General features: G+C 42.1%; 1 protein-coding gene and 1 long non-coding RNA gene across 2 annotated transcripts; both read right to left on the reverse strand.

The window, feature by feature from the left end:
• Positions 1-3766: 3766 nt before the first annotated feature.
• On the reverse strand, positions 3767-4624 carry LOC135544551 (uncharacterized). Its single transcript, XR_010456347.1, has 3 exons — positions 4469-4624; positions 4185-4237; positions 3767-3970 (listed from the first exon to the last, which is right to left on the reverse strand). It is a non-coding gene; the product is annotated as an uncharacterized LOC135544551 (long non-coding RNA).
• Positions 4625-7264: 2640 nt separating this feature from the next.
• Positions 7265-15370, reverse strand: LOC135544550 (protein phosphatase 1 regulatory subunit 26-like). Its single transcript, XM_064972246.1, has 2 exons — positions 15228-15370; positions 7265-12330 (listed from the first exon to the last, which is right to left on the reverse strand). Exon 2 carries the CDS (start codon positions 12257-12259, stop codon positions 8570-8572), a length of 3690 nt encoding a protein of 1229 aa, XP_064828318.1. The 5' UTR covers positions 12260-12330; positions 15228-15370; the 3' UTR covers positions 7265-8569.
• Between the last annotated feature and the right edge of the window lie 2260 nt (positions 15371-17630).

Below are 17630 nucleotides of genomic sequence, written 5' to 3' on the forward strand. Positions count from 1 at the left end.
CACTGGGGAAGTCAAGCTAGTAAAAAAGCCATATTACAAGTTAGTTTGTGATAATTGTGTTGTTTGCATTCCTTCATAAGCCACCGTGAGACAACAAAAAGACAACTGTCACACAGTGGCAGAATAAATTGAATGACACATACCTTTGTTTAATCACATAACCGGAGAGCAATCTTTCAGGTGAAGTCCACAAAACAAATATTGCATGTAAAAACAGTTAGACGTACAGCGTGATCAAACAAGTTAATGTTTTTAACCGTTTCCTAAACAACCATACTGAACAAAAACAGAAACGCAACATGTAAAGTGTTGGTTTCATATGAGCTGAAATAAAAGATCCCAGAAATGTACCTTTCACACAAAAAGCTTATTTCTCTCAAATTTTGTGCACAAATATGTGTACATCCCTGTTAGTGAGCATTTCCCCTTTGCCAAGATAATCCATCCACCTGACAGGTGTGGGATATCAAGAAGCTGATTAAACAGCTTGATCATTACACAGGTGCACCTTGTGCTGGGGACAATAAAAGGCCACTTGAAAATGTGCAGTTTTGCCACACAACACAATAGCACAGATGTCTCAAGTTTTGCTATTGGCATGCTGACTGCACAAATGTCCACCAGAGCTGTTGCCAGAAAATTGAATGTTAATTTCTCTACCATAAGCCACCTCCAACGTGGTTTACAAAAATGTGGTAATACTTTCAACCGGCCTTAAATCCGCAGACCACGTGTAACCACGCCAGCCCAGGACCTCCCCATCCAGCTTCTTCACCTGCGGGATGTCTGAGACCAGCCACTCGGACAGCTGATGAAACTGATGAGTATTTCTGTCTGTAATAAAGCCCTTTTTGAAGAAAACTCATTCTGATTGGCTAGGCCTGGCTTCCCCAGTGGGTGGGGGCCTATGCCTTCCCAGGCCCACCCATGGGTGTGCCCCTGCCCAGTCATGTGAAATCCATAGATTAGGGCCTAATTTATTTATTTCCATTGACTGACAACAAAGTCAGTCAATATGAACTGTAAATATATTTTTAAACTGTAAATAATAATATATTTAAATGTATAAAATCATTGAAATTGTTGCATGTTGCATTTAGATTTTTGTTCAGTATAGAACCACAGAGTTACCAGCAAGTCAGCACTTGCTAAATATCACGTGGCTGTCCATGGTAATGATTTGTTTCGTGCTCAAGTAATAAAAAACAAAAACAAGTTGACTTTTATTGAATTTTTTATTTCACCTTTATTTAACCAGGTAGGCTAGTTGAGAACAAGTTGTCATTTCCAACTGCAACCTGGCCAAGATAAAGCACAGCAGTTCGACACATACAACAACACAGAGTTACACATGGGATAAACAAACATACAGTCAATAATACAGTAGAAAAAATACAAATATATATAGAGTGCAAATGAGGTAAGATAAGGGAGGTATAAGGCAATAAATAGGCCATGGTGGCGAAGTAATTACAATATAGCAATTAGACACTGGAATGGTAGATGTGCAGAAGATGAATGTGCAAGTAGAGCTACTGGGGTGCAAAGGAGCAAGATAAATAAATAAATACAGTATGGGGATGAGGTAGTTGGATGGGCTGTCTACAGATGGGCTATGTACAGGTGCAGTGATCTCTGAGCTGTTCTGACAGCTGGTGCTTAAAGCTAGTGAGGGAGATATGGGTCTCCAGCTTCAGTGATTTTTGCAGTTCGTTCCAGTCATTGGCAGCAGAGAACTGGAAGGAAAGGCGGCCAAATGAGGAATTGGCTTTGGGGGTGACCAGTGAGATATACCTGCTGGAGCACGTGCTACGGGTGGGTGCTGCTATGGTGACCAGTGAGATGAGATAAGGCAGGGCTTTACCTAGCAGAGATTTGTAGATGACCTGGAGCCCGTGGGTTTGGCGACGAGTATGAAGATGGCCAGCCAACGATAGCGTACAGGTCGCAGTGGTGGGTGATATATGGGGCTTTGGTGACAAAACGGATGGCACTGTGATAGACTGCATCCAATTTGTTGAGTAGAGTGTTGGAGACTATTTTATAGATGACATCGCCAAAGTCAAGGATCGGTAGGATGGTCAGTTTTACGAGGGTATGTTTGGCAGCACGGGTGAAGGATGCTTTGTTGCAAAATAGGAAGCTGACTCACTCTACTTCTAGGCTAGTTGAACGCCAATGTCATCCTCCTCTTTCATGTTGGCAAAACAGTCTATGGCTCTGTCATACAGTACACTTTTAGTTTTTGCTGTCATAGACTACGAAGCTAAAATGCTTGCTAGTCTAACTTCTTCGCATGGGCAATAATTAATCAGCTATGTTAACTAGCTAGTTATGTGAGTCTACTAGGCTACATCAATGCTACATATTGAACTTCAATCGTCTCAAGCCAATATTAATCCATGGTTAGATCAGAATCGCCATCATAATAATTTTCCTGTACAGATAATTAAGTCAAAACCTCAAAACCACAAGTCCAAATCCACATCTCCTTCGATGGCTTAGAAAAGGGTTGATTTAGCAAGCTAGCTACTGCAGGACATCAACACAAGCAGACCAGAAACAGACACGTTTTTGACGGATGTGATTTGATTGTTGTGAAGCCAAATCCATACTGGCCTCCCTTGGGGGGAAGGGGGGGGGGGGGATGCTGCAACAGGACAACCCACAGTTGAGCTCAGCTGAAAGCTGATTGGCTAAAAAATGTATATAAACTATTTTATCAATCAGAGACCAAACGCTTGTTCAATCAATGAAATGCTATGGCGGCAACATGTCATACTTTTTTAATCCAGACAGCATCAGATAAATGGGCTACACACACTGAGACAGAGGGGCGCAGTTTCCTTTGCTCTACACTATTATTCCACAATGTAGAAAATATTACAAATAAAGAGTGGTGCCCAAACTTTTGACTGGTACTGTATATATTTTGTTAATTAGTCTAATATTTGGGGAAGCCTGGCTTTCCTTGACATCCATGAATATACACCACTGGGGATGCGACACCATTCATCCACAAGAAATTCCATCCACTTGATATTTTGTTGATGGTGGTGGAAAATGCTGTCTCAGGTGCTGCTCCAGAACCTGAGACAGCAAGTAAGTGTCCAATTGGGTTGAGATCTGGTGACTGACATACATTTGTTTTATTATACTTTGAGGACCAACAATTGATTCCCATTAAAAATGATTTCCCCTAACCTTAACCCCAAACCCTAAGCCTAAAGTAACTGTTTTCCTTGTGAGGCCCTGCAAAATGTCCTCACTTGTTAGCATCTTCCTTGGTGTACAATTGTGAGGACTTCTGGTACTCAGCAGTATAGTAAAATACACATACTTCAAAACCCCCTATGTACCTTTGAGACCTCTCGTTCAAAGTAATTGAGATCTCTTGTTCTAGCCATGGTAGCCAAAATAATGGGTAGCTGGGCATTTTTACACATGACCCTAAGCATGATGATGTATTAATGTGCTTAATTAACTCAGGAACCACACCTGTGTCAAAGCACCTGCATTCAATATACTTCGTGTCCCTCATTTACTCAAGTGTTTCCTTTACTTTGGCAGTTACCTGTACATTCCTCTTTCTGGTCAAATTCTAGACAGATTTTCTGGATCTGTTGATTTCATAACCTTGTCTTTACCAAAAGTGTCAAGAAATTATATTTCAACATTAATATGAACATGATGTAGAAGAAAATTTATTGATATTTAAAACATTCAACAACTCTCAAAATGTTAATATTGAAGATCAATGGCCTAATCAAAATAGCCTACTATGCAAATATGAAACAAAGATAAATAATACAAATATTGTTGAACAAACCAACAAAGAGCTGAAGTGCAATTTCAACACAACTAACATACTTCCCAATCAAACAATTCAACCAACAATAACAGTTCAACATTTCAATATTTGATAAGAATTCTTGAAGATGTGCTTCACTTCCAAGTTTATTCATTTTTCCTGCAAAGCAGAATCCTTTATCATTACACAAATGTTTTTCTCTCTGCATTGTTGGGAAATGCCCATAAGTAATCATTTCACTGTTAGTCTACCTGACTCAAGGAACCCCTTAGATTCTAATCATGTAATTTCCTACTCCTTTATTTATCTCCTTATTGTACTATTGTGTTATCAAGTATGATAAATATGGCAAGATGAGACTGACAAAATGTACCTGGATAGTGGTAGAAATTGGAGCACTCTCTTGACAGGCTTTTTAATCTTGGTCTAATGAAAAAAAGCAACCGAAAGATTCCATCGTCAACAAACCAAGCCAACAAACCCCAATGCATCACAAACCTATTCCAGATAAATCAGAACACACTAAAGCCCCTTGCACAATGCCCACGCAATACCCAACACATAGACACACCTAGCCAACTCAGTTTCTGTTGGTGTTTGTTTGGCATTGTATGGGCAGTGTGCAACAGGCTTAACTGTTCCTGTATGTCACTGTACCTTTGGCTGCTTTACAGCGACTGCTTTATACATCAATCCTCTCCTCTTGCTCCTCTCCTCTGTATTCAGTGCTATGTAAGGGCTGAGGTCGACACCAGGGTCAATGGCGCTGGATAGAGACCTGGGGCAAGGTAGGGGAAGTAGCATCAGTGCATGTTTAAGACTGGCTACATTGCAGCCGGCAACAGCAGACTGACTGACCTACACATCACCCTACATCTTCATTATAATTTGGAGATCAGAAAATCTGCTCAAGAATAATCGAACACAGCCTAATTTCCATACTCCTTAAAACAGTGACTGTTTATGCACTACACGTTATGAAAAGTATGATCATATCATTCTCAATCTCAACATTAGAGAAATCGAAATAGTCAGGCCGCAGAACAGAATTGCATGCGGTTGCCAGAGGGAAATGATAAGAGATCAAGCAGAGACCTTGGAGTTTCTTAATCATGTCTTCCAATCGGTCTGACTGATAAAAATGTTTCTGGGCCCAAGGTACTGCTGTACTAATCACCGCTGAGTAACTTTGATTTGATACGATAATGAAAGGAGAAGTAGGAGGAGACTGAGGCCTTTAACATTAGCTAAATGAGTCATGTACATGGACAATATAGCAAGGGTTACATACAGTGCCTTCAGAAAGTATTAGCAACCCCTTGACTTTTTCTAAATTTGGTTGTGTTACAGCCCTTATTTAAAATGGTTTACATTGATATTGTCTGTCACTGGCCTACACACAATGCCCCATAATGTCAAAGTGGAATTATGTTTTAATGTCTACACAGTAACTAAAATTAAAAAGCTGAAATGTCTTGGGTCAATACGTATTCAACCCCTTTAATATCGCAAGCCTAAATAAGTTCAGGAGAAAAATGTGCTTAACAAGTCACATAATAAGATGCATGGACTCACTCTGTGTGCAATAATAGTGTTTAACATGATTTTTGAGTTACTACCTCATCTCTGTACCCCACACATAAAATGATCTGTAAGGTCCCTCAGTCAAGCAGTGAATTTCAAACACAGATTCAACCACAAACACCAGCAAGCTTTTCCTATGCCACGCAAAGAAGGGCACCTATTGGTAGCTGGGTAAATAAAGCAGACATTGAATATATCCCTTCGAGCATGGTGAAGTTATTAATTACACTTTGAATGGTATATCAATACACCCAGTCATTACAAAGATACAGGCGTCCTTCTTAACTCAGTTGCCGGACAGGAAGGAAACTACTCAAGGATTTCACAATGAGGTCAATGGTGACTTTAAAAAAGTTATGGAGTTTAATGGCTGTGATCGGAAAAAACTGAGGACGGATCAACAACATTGTAGTTACTCCACAATACTAACCTAATTGATAGATTGAAAAGAAGGAAGCCTGTACCGAATAAAAATATTACAAAACATGCATCCTGTTTGCAACAAGGCACTAAATTAATACAGAAACAAATATGGCAAAGCAATTAACTTTTTGTCCTGAATATAAAATGTTGTTTGGGGCAAATCCAATACAATACATGACTGATTACCACTCCATATTTTCAAACATACTGGTGGCTGTATCATGTTATGGGTATGCTTGCAATTGTTAAGGACTGTGATGTTTTTCAGGATACAAAAAAAAAACAGAATGGAGCTAAGAACAGGCAAAATCCCAGAGGAAAACCTGCTTGAGTCTGCTTTCCACCAGACACTGGGAGATGAATTCCCCTTTCAGCAGGACAATAATCTAAAACACAATGCCAAATCTACACTCAAGTTGCTTACCAAGAAGACAGTGTTACTGAGTGACCGTGTTACAGTTTTGACTTTAATCTGCAAGACCTGCAAATGGTTGTCTAGTAATGATCAACCACCAATTTGACTGAGGTTGAAGAATTTTGAAAAGAATGGGCAAATTTTGCACAGTCCTGGTGTGGAAAGCTCTTAGACTTAAGACGGTCAGTATGCTTCAGTTCGGGTGTTGCCTAGCCGCACTGAACGAGTCTGCTCGCATACTCCCTTTAAAGACCTTTGCTTGTATAATGAGAAAAAAGTGGCAATAGTATTGTTTGTCGATTTTGAAAAGTATTAATCTAAGATAACTCAAGAAATCTGTCATTACTTTCAACGTTTTTGCCCAGGAGATTTTAGTTGCGCAATTGTACATCTAAAATGTTTGGTGCAGGACCGTAGACTTCAGCTCCAAACTTTGCCTCCACCCAAAAAATTGTGGCCTTGAACAGCCAAAAAACCCCTCACCAAAAGTCACAAAATGTCATCATAATATATCCATGAACTCTTCCGAACTGTTTTGGCTGGGAAGCATGCGGATGCCTTTACCCAGGAAGACTCACAGCTGTAATCGCTGCCAAAGGTGCTTCGACAAAGTATTGATTCAGGGGTGTGAATACTGAAGTGATATTTCAATAAATTTGCAAAAATGTCCATTATGGGGTATTTTGTGTTTGAATTCAGGCTGTAACACAACATGTGGAATAAGTCACAGGGTATGAATACTTTGAAGGCACTGTAGATATGGCTGTTTAACAGCAATCCACATTCCTTGAGGGGCAAGTGTCCTGAGGAGTAACAGCTGGTAGGTACATCTTGAAGAGCTCTTCTGTGATGTATGCATGGTCCTTCGCGGTTGAGCAATAATCAAGTTATGATGATTTTAATTTTAAACTATATAACAAAAAAAACATGATTGTCTTTTGACATTCTCATTGGTTCACAATTACATGCGCACGCACACACTCATATTGACCATATCAATCTTGAATTGTTAAATCAGATAGAGGCACCACTGTTGTTGAAATTCACTCTTTATTATACAGTTGCACTTTAAAGATACAGTCAAAGTATCCTTCCTCTGACAGGGAAAACCGGTGAAAGTTCAATTTTTGCAAAATATTTATGAAAACTGGCAATGCACAGCATGTTCAGTAAGTATTATTTCCTCCTTTTTTTCCATAAACAAAAATAAATAATTCTTTTCACATATGAAAATTCAAGAAAACTACAGGAACATAAAACAAGCAAACAAAGAAAAAAAAAGAAAAGAAAAAACACAAGTGGCAAGTGGAGAAATCTGAAGAGCCCGATGAGTTTGTGTGTGCTGTTGACAGCTTGTGAGCGGGAGATGAACCATTGATATGGGCAATGTGCCTATGATTGTCCTCTTTACAATCTCTTTGTATATTTTCAGACACAAAACAGAGCAAACATACAAAAAGCAGGTGTAAAAACAGCATCTGAACGGGTGTTAGTCGCTTTTGCTAATTTAACCGCTGCTGACAGGATCCTTCAGAACAGAAACGTAGCTTATGGTAAGGGCTTGTTATGACAATGATACTTTTTGTTTCCGTGCGTTTGTGTCATTAACATGGGGATGACTGTTAGAATGCACAGGGAAGATTTTAGTCTATTAAAACATTACAAAGAGGGAAACACAGACACACACATGGGAATATTAGGCTAGTTGAATGCAGAGTATGAAGTATTTGCATTATAAAAAGGAGTCCCTTAAGCCATTCATCCATGGAGCTACAAAACACTTCTACCTCACTGCTCCCTGTTAAAATTGTCTTTATAATTCTGTATTTGTCCTAACATTTTATAGTACTAGTGTAGTATTTTAGTGGTTAGGTTTATATATTTGATAGGGTTTGAAAGTTTTTTTTTTAAATGTCAAGGGAGACAAAAATAACCAGTTCCTGTATTAAATGACCAGACACACACAGCTGTGCATTGGTGGTATGAGCCTTCATGCACGGGGCTCGTTGTTTCAGGGTGGTGATTGATATTGCTTTTAAGAGCTTGAATGATAAGAACGTAACAGAAAATGGAATCTCACAAAACAAATGAAAAAAAAAATCTTAAATCCTTGATGACATTGTGTTATAGTATTTTAAATAGATGTATAAAATGTACAAACATATAAAAATAAGCTTTGCACTATGCTCATTTTGTGTATCAACAAACAAACTATCCCTTGGAACCGTCAAATGAACGAATGCACATGATTTCCACTAGGAAGGAGGGCACACGCAATAGGTTAAAAAAAAAGGCTATGTGATGCCACTGTGAAGTTACAAGGAAAAAGCCTGAACTTACAAAGTAGGAAAGCCCTGCTTCTTCTCTGGGCTCGTCCTCTCGTCTGACTCGCTGACATCGGTCTCATCTACACACTCCTCCTCTCCTTGTCTTTCTATCTGCTCTCCTCCTCTCTCCTCTGGCTGTCTGCCCTCCCTTTCTTTTTCTTTCTCTCCTGCTGGCAAGTCACTTCTCCTTTCCTTCTTTCCCTCAATCACTGTCACCTCCCTGCTCCTGACTTGTACATGATTGGTCTTATTCTCAGACAGTTCGACAAACGTGGTCTGGTTCTTGGCCACGTGTACCACGCTGCTCTCCGACGGCCCTGGGGTCAGGGTTGGAGGTTGACCCCAGCGGCTGCCCGGCCCTGACCCATGACCCTGGAGGAAGTACCTCCCGGACGGCCCCGTCTCCACAGGTCTCCTGGTTAGGCTTGGGAACGGAGAGCTGAAGACGACGGCTGTCTCTGAGGAGGAGGGGCAGTGAAAAGGAACCAGTGGTGATTTGACGATCCTCCCAATCCGTACAACATCAGGACAGGTGGAGACAGGTGTGTCCAATGCAGGTGCAGGCTCAGCTCTCCTCCTATGTTGATAGATACTGGCTGGTACTCCACACTGATATGCATGCGTGGTGGCTGTCTTCTCACCAAAACTAGGTGAGCTGTACTGGAATGGGTTCCGGTTATGGATCTTCTCTTTTGTCTCAGTGGGGGGGAACGCTTGGCTCTTAAGCCACTGCTCTGAGTCAGTCCTGGGCAAGTGGGTGCTGGGGCTTGGAAATGACCTGTGGCTGTGACCCCTTGCCATCTCTGAGATGGCATACTGGTGGGCATTACCGCTTCCTGAACCCGAACTACTCTTGTCAGCTCTGGCAGCCCCAGCTCCATCAGCAGGCTCCAGGGCTGTAGGATAGGAGCTGGGGGTGAGGGCTGAAAGGAGGCACGATCCCCTGGCTGTTCCTAGGATGGAGGTGGGGTTTCCTGGGGGTGTGTTGGGAAAGACTCCTCTGTTCGGAACTCCTCTCTGCTCAGAACTGCTCTGACGAGGCGGGTCAGGGAATTGGGTAACATCCATTCTTGGAATATCAGCCAGCTGATTTTCCGTTTTGATGCTGTTCTCTGTGAGAGGGATTGTAGTTTTGCCCTTTCCGTTCCCAATCTCCTTTCCATCTCCTGTGTTCCCTGCGGTAGTAGAAACTTTAGCCTTTTCCGCCAGGAACTTTCTGATCTCCTGTTCAATGCTGTCGTCGCTGTCCACTGAACTACTATCTTCCTTTATCTGAAACACCCCTGGGTCATTAACTCCCGACAGGCATTCTACACATTTTGTCCCTTCAGACCGATCTGTCTCATATGCCTGGTTAAGGGGCTCTTTCTTCTTATTGCTCTGTGGATGCTTTGACACATTCTTACTCACTTTGCACTTCTCTCGGTTGTCGTTGCCACTTTGGGCTGGAGTAGTAGTAGTGACTTTAAGGGTCGTTTTCAAAAGACTATTGGTCTTGGGCTCAGACTCCGTTCTGAGCTTCTTTAGCGGTGATGTTGATTTTCTAGACAAATACTCATCTTCCTTGAGGCCCTTCCTTGACTTCAACTTCATATCTCTAGTCTTCTTTTTCAACTTCTTCTTGGTCTTGAGCAAATCTTTTATTGCAGTGTCCAGGTCTTCATCACTGTCCAGTGAGCTACTCTTCTCTCCACTCTGTTCCCTCCTCCTCTCTGAGCCCTTCACGGATTTCAGTGGGGCTTTCTTCAGGGACGACAAGGATGAGCCTGACCCTCTGTCATGCTCAGTCAAGGGTTTTGTGACGGCCTCTTCTTTCATTCCTAGATCTGTCTCTCGTTCCTCCTTGGAACCGTTCCTGCTGCCGCCTTCCTCTTTGCGCTTTCTTCTCTGCGTCAAAGACAGCCTCAGTGTTTTCTTCTGGGCCAGACTAAGTTTGCTGTTTTTCTCTGGTTCAGTCGTAGTGTTAGTTCCACCCTGACTTGTAGTACCAACAGCTGAACCAGGCAACAGTTTGTGCATATGGGCTTTCTGCTCGAGAAACTTCCGGATTTCCTGTTCGATCCCCTCCTCACTGTCAACGGAGCTCTCATCATCACTTTTATTCTTATCATCATCATCAGGACAGTTTGTGGAGATGAGGAGGGAAGTGGTGGACTCTGTGGATCTGCTGTTGATATTGATAAGGTCCGCTGCGTTAGGGTTAAAGGCCTCTGGAATTTTAATGACAGCTTTAGAGATGTCCAGAATGGCCTCAGCACACATCAGCTCAGCTGTGGTGGTAGTGATAGTGTTCACCTTCAGGGTGGCTGGGCCTGGGGTGGTGTGCTGCTCCTGCTCCCTCTCTCGCAGGGGTTCCACATGAGTCAACAGGAGGAGGCCGTTCCCCTGGGGACTGCTAGCAACTAATCTCGTCTTGATAAGAGAGAGTGAGGAACCTAGAGTTTGGGAGGGTAGATAGGATTTTACATCCCCAGTCTCAGGTTTATTTTTTATTTTTTTAGACAGTTTGTGTTTTTTCATGGCCCCTGCTGGAGAGCTAATGCTCTCTGGACAGTACAGGGAAGCGGCTGCTTTACTGACTTGCTTATGTTTAGGGGGTAGAGATAGAGAGAGTTTGGGGACACTCTTTTTCTCTTTCTGCTTCTCCAACTGGTAGTGGCGGATAGCCTCCTCAATTCCGTCATCGCTGCTGCTGGAGTCGGACTCCTCTTTGAGGAGAAGAAGGGGCTTGGAGGACTGTCTGCCTCCTCCTTCACGTCTCTCTCTCTTCTTCTCCTGCTGGTAGCGTTGAATAGCCTCCTCTATACCGTCATCACTACTGCTGTCACTGTCAGACAAGTGTTCCTCCACTGCTTTCACCAAGGGACACTTCAGTTTGCCAGAAAGAGGGTTCGAAATAGAGGGGCCTCTCTTCCGTTCAAAAGAGGACAGTTTTTGGACCACCGCTGCTTTGCTTGTTGTGCCCAATTTCTTAAAGGGATTCTCTTTGCAGGTGGGTGTCTTACTTTTTACACGTTTTTTCATGGCTGGGGGTGTGGTGTCCTGCGTTTCTGTTTTGACACTTTTCGGGACCTGGTTGCTGGCAGTTAAAACATTATTGCTGTCAGATTGTGGTTTGGGAGGTTCTGGAACGGTTGGAGGAGGCTCCCTCCGCGGCATCTTGGGTGGCTGTAGAATATTAGTGGATGGCTCTGGCTCTGCCTTGCGTTTGTGGTCGTCCTTTTCCTTCAGGTACTCCTGTATGGCCTCCTCGATCCCTCTATCCACCGAGTCATCGCTGTCAGAACTCTGGCTCTCCAAATCAACATTTGAGGAAACTTCAGGCACTGCCAGCAAGTTATTAATGTGAGTGGCAGGAAGAGGTCCTCTGAATTTGGGCTTGGGCCCCATCACCACAGGAAGCCCCCTCCGGGCCTTGAGGCCCTGGGAGCTGCGGGCTCCGACATCCTGTCCTGGTTGTCCTGACAGCACCTGGTTCCCCTCCGTCTCATTGCCCATGTCGAGTGAGGAATGGGTGCTCCTTAGGCTCTCTATGATCATCTGGACCTTCTCTGGGATGGGTGTTCCAGTGGTGGACAAGTCGCTGTCAGAGTCATTGAAGCAGATGGGCAGACCGCTAAAGCCTCCGGGCGGACCGCCGCACGATGACTTCCATTCTGTGTGAATAGCCGCAACTGGAGGCACGTTCATCAAGTACATTCTAGTGTGGTGCTGGGGTGGGTGGGAGCATGGGAGCACATCTGCCTCTGACAATACTCACATTTTTACATCTGAAACAAAGAGAAACGAGAGGGGGTCAAAATACAGCTTTTGTACGCATATCATACAACATTCTTCATATACAGTTGAGGTCAGAAGTTTACATACACCTTAGCCAAATACATTTAAAACAGTTTCACAATTCCTTACATTTAATCCTAGTAAGAATGTCCTGTCTTTAGGTTAGTTAGATCACCACTTTATTTTAAGCATGTGAAATGTTAGAATAATAGTAGAGAGAATGATTTATTTCAGCTTTTATTTCTTTCATCACATTCCCAGTGGGTCAAAAGTTTACATACACTCAATTAGTATTTGGTAGCATTGCCTTTACATTGTTTAACTTGGGTCAAACATTTTGGGTAGCCTTCCACAAGCTTCCCACAATAAGTGGGAAGTGGGTGAATTGTGGCCCATTCCTCCTGACAGAGCTGGTGTAACTGAGTCAGGATTGTAGGCCTCCTTGCTCACACACGCTTTTTCAGATCTGCCCACAAATATTCTAAGGGATTGAGGTCAGGACTTTGTGATGGCCACTCCAATATCTTGACTTTGTTTTCCTTTAAGCCATTTTGCCACAACTTTGGAAGTATGCTTGGGGTTATTGTCCATTTGGAAGACCCATTTGCGACCAAGCTTTAACTTCCTGACTGATATCTTGAGATGTTGCTTCAATATATCCACATACTTTTCTTTCCTCATGATGCCATCTATTTTGTGAAGTGCACCAGTCCCTCCTGTAGCAAAGCACCACCACAACATTCAGCTGCCACCCCTGTGCTTCACAGTTGGGATGGTGTTCTCCGACCTGCAATCTTCCCCCTTTTTCCTCCAAACATAACGATGGTCATTATGGCCAAACAGTTCTATTTTTGTTTCATCAGACCAGAGGATATTTCTCCAAAAAGTATGAACTTCGTTCCGATGTGCAGTTGCAAACTGTAGTCTGGCTTTTTTATGGCGGTTTTGGAGCAGTGGCTTGTTCCTTGCTGAGCAGCCTTTCAGGTTATGTCGATATAGGACTCGTTTTACTGTGGATATAGATATTTTCTACCTGTTTCCTCCAGCATCTTCACAAGGTCCTTTGCGGTTCTTCTGGGGTTGATTTGCACCTGTCGCACCAAAGTACATTCATCTCAAGGAGACAGAACGCGTCTCCTTCCTGAGCGGTATGACGGCTGCGTGGTCCCATTGTGTTTATACTTGTGTACTATTGTTTGTGCAGATGAACGTGGTACCTTCAGGCGTTTGGAAATTGCTCCCAAGGATGAACCAGACTTGTGGAGGTCTACAATTTTTTTCCTGAGGTATTGGCTGATTTCTTTTGATATGCCCATGATGTCAAGCCAAGAGGCACAGAGTTTGAAGGTAGGCCTTGACATACATCAGATACACCTCCAATTGACTCAAATTATGTGAATTAGCCTATCAGAAGCTTCTAAAGCCATGACATCATTTTCTGGAATTTTCCAAGCGGTTTAAAGTCACAGTCAACTTAGTGTATGTAAACTTCTGACCCACTGGAATTGTGATAGTGAATAATAAGTGGAATAATCGGTCTGTAAACAATTGTTGGAAAAATGACTTGTGTCATTCTCAATGTAGATGTCCTAACCGACCAAACTATAGTTTGTTAACAAGACATTTGTGGAGTGGTTGAAAAACGAGTTTTAATGACTCTAACCTATGTGTATGTAACCTTCCGACTTCAACTGTATATTGTTCAGATAGTCACTGTAAGCTATAGGCTATCATTGTATTTTGACTATGGACCTATTAAAAAAGGACTACATCACATTCATGCTGAAATGCTCATTTTTTAATATCATGATTATTACAATGCTTTTTAGAGCTACAGCAATGCAGTAAGGGCATAGGCCGAAATCGTCAAAAAAAATAACACCCAAATCTGCCATTATATGAATTGTTTATAATTTAACTCAACCAATTAGGGTTATTCTACAGAGACTATGGCATGCACAAATACACTGTATTAAACTAGCAGCAGGTGGAGGGGCGGTAATGTGTAGCGCGATACTCAAACCCGCCATACTGTATCTCCCACTGTCTGAAGCCTACCAATGAATGATAAACAACGTTGCCGACTTCCAAGGCTGCAGTAAACCGCCGAGGAAGGGCCGCAAGCTCGGAGAAGACCAAGCCTAGGCTACTGTTTAATTAAATAGCACTTCACAAAAACGCCAATATCATGGGATACACGGATAGAACTGGGATATATGAGTCAATGTACAGCCAGTGTATGACGGTAGAAATTCAAAATAGACGACAATCTGTCCAAATTGTGATGGCCATCATCATCATACATAATTTAACACGACTTCACACTGGATCCAAAAATTATTTGTTAAAATTGAACTTTACCTGTGACAACATTAACTTAGTCTGCATTAAGGCTATACCTGAAATAGGACGGTTTTCTTTCCAACAAAACCATTCACGTACGTCGAGGGCATTCTCTCCGTACCTCAATACATCGGTTGTCGCAACGCCACCCCCGGCAGTCCCCGTATCCCTCTAGCGGCCCAGGCTGCACTTATGGCCGGTGTGTATCACTAGGAGACACCGCAGACCAACCAATGTTCCTTCGCTACCCGGCCACTGATCTTCCAAACCTTCACTTTACGTTGTCATCTTCTCAACGGACACGGGTTACTCGACAATATGTTCTCACTAACAACGATATTCATTTAAAAATGTATAAAACAGGCGGGATTGGGAAATCTCATTGAACCTATTCGTTGTCTTGAGAAAGAAGATACTTGCGGGCCTCTCCGCAACAACCGGCATTTTTCTGCGAAGAAAACCTTTGTATTGTGCTCCTCAACAACCTCTGTAGTCACACGGAACTGTCGTTGTCGACACAAGATATACCAGGACATCAACTTACCTGGTTATGGTTGAATCGCTCGTACGCGTTAAATGTCCACCAGTTTCGCTGGTTTTCCTAGCAGCTATTAGCTAATTCTATCGATTTCAGCAGTATTCACACACAGAACTGACACAAGCAAACAGTGCACGGTCTCTCGCACCCCTTCCTCTCCACCTCGGTCAGCTTTTTATTTTAAAGGAACAGTAAAGGAACATAGCCTAACTCTCAAAGTTGACCAATGACCGTAAGGACTATGCTAGTTTATGTAACAGCTCCTCCTGATATTACACTACAAACCATTTTTTATTCATATTTAATATTTAATTGATATGGACACATGAGACATTAAACAGGGAGGCCTAATTTAATTATAGTATGATTTTACAAATTATATCCACAGAGGGGTTGGCTGTTTAGCATGCACAATGTATGGTGTAAAACTTATGGCGTTAGCTTGGGTTGTTGACAACGTGTATGCTATATTTTGTATGCTATATTTTGTCTCCCAATGTTTATTGAAAACATAAATAAATTGGCACGATGAGCACTTGTTGACTCTCAAATACATCGTTAAAGTTGTTGGTTAGCTAGCTAAAAAATGTTTTGCCATATTAGAATAGACTTGACATCAGTCAAAACACCTCAAAACAAGACATGGTAGATATCAATAACAAGATAAAACGGTCTGAAATGAGCCACCTACGATTCCCCACATTGCAGATTTTTGTAATTGTTGCTACCTGCTGCTATCATGCAGAATCACAACAACAACACGCTGACTTCTGCCCCATGGAAGAGTGCACGATGTACTTACATTTTAAGAAATATTGTGGCTAATTATATTTTGTAATAATTACACCTTCTTCAATGTGAAAAGCACAACACAACACCTCAAGTTAAAAAGTAAATAATCATAATAGTATGATAAATTGATTTCACTTTTATTCCAACAAAGCTGCAGGGTCAAACATTATACAATTATACATTCAGTGCAATTCAAAGTAGTAATAGTAGCCTAATAGAAAGTAATGGTGTTTATCATTTATCATTCATAAAAAAATTGCAATATGTCATGTCTATTATGTTCCGTGCATTTACTGTAGGTTGTTGAAGGTACAGTAGGTAGATGAATACTACATTTACTCATCTCATATGTATATACTGTACTCTATACCATCTACTGCATCTTGCCATCTTGATGTAATGTATCACTAGCCAACTTTAAACAATGGCACTTTATATAATGTTTTCATACCCTACATTACTCATATGTATACACTGTACTCTATACCATCTACTGCATTTTGCCTATGCCCATTCGGGCATTACTCATTCATATATTTTTATGTACACATTCGTATTCATTCCTTTACACTTGTGTGTATATGGTAGTTGTTGTGAAATTGTTAGGTTATATTACTTGTTAGATATTACTGCATGGTCGGAACTAGAAGCACAAGCATTTAGCTAGACTCACGTTCAACATCTGATAACCATGTGTATGTGACAAATGCATTTGATTTGATTTTTATACTATACATATTTTGTATCTGCAGTTGTTTCAAATGCCACAAGATGGTGCTATATGCAAACATAAAACATCTTATTTTCTTCTTATCCGTTCCCCTTTCCTCACCTCTCCCCTTCCTCTCTTTTCTCACCCCTCTCTCTTTCTCTCTCTCCTCCAGCTCTTCTCACTTCCCTCTCTTCCCACCTTTCCTCATATCTCCTCTGATTTTCTTACACCATCTTCTCAGCACGCTCTCTTCCTCAGGTGCAGTTTCACCTCATGTTCAAAATACTGATTCTTCTAATTCTTCTATTTCTTAATGTTTGTCTGCTTGTCTTTCTCTCTGGGTGCATCCCAATAATCTCTCCTTCTTTGTGAAGTGAACACTTGTTCACTACTCTGCACACATTTAGAAGTATTTGATTGGTGTAGGCATGGTCTAGACTTGGGGGACTTCCCATACAAATCAAATTTATTTGTATAGCCCTTCGTACATCAGCTGATATCTCAAAGTGCTGTACAGAAACCCAGCCTAAAACCCCAAACAGCAAGCAATGCAGGTGTTGAAGCATGTTGGCTAGGAAAAACTCCCTAGAAAGGCCAAAACCTAGGAAGAAACCTAGAGAGGAACCAGGCTATGAGGGGTGGCCAGTCCTCTTCTGGCTGTGCCGGGTGGATATTATAACAGAACATGGCCAAGATGTTCAAATGTTCATAAATGACCAGCATGGTCAAATAATAGGTCTGGGACAGGTAGCACGTCCGGTGAACAGGTCAGGATTCCATAGCCGCAGGCAGAACAGTTGAAACTGGAGCAGCAGCACGGCCAGGTGGACTGGGGACAGCAAGGAGTCATCATGCCAGGTAGTCCTGAGGCATGGTCCTAGGGCTCAGGTCCTCCGAGAGAGAGA

Source organism: Oncorhynchus masou, chromosome 8 (assembly GCF_036934945.1).
Source record: "Oncorhynchus masou masou isolate Uvic2021 chromosome 8, UVic_Omas_1.1, whole genome shotgun sequence".
In the NCBI taxonomy this organism is placed as follows: domain Eukaryota; kingdom Metazoa; phylum Chordata; class Actinopteri; order Salmoniformes; family Salmonidae; genus Oncorhynchus; species Oncorhynchus masou.

What these genes read in the sequence shown, in the direction of transcription:
- LOC135544550 (XM_064972246.1), bottom strand. Translation starts at nt 12,259, where the DNA reads ATGTACTTGATGAACGTGCCTCCAGTTGCGGCTATTCACACAGAATGG.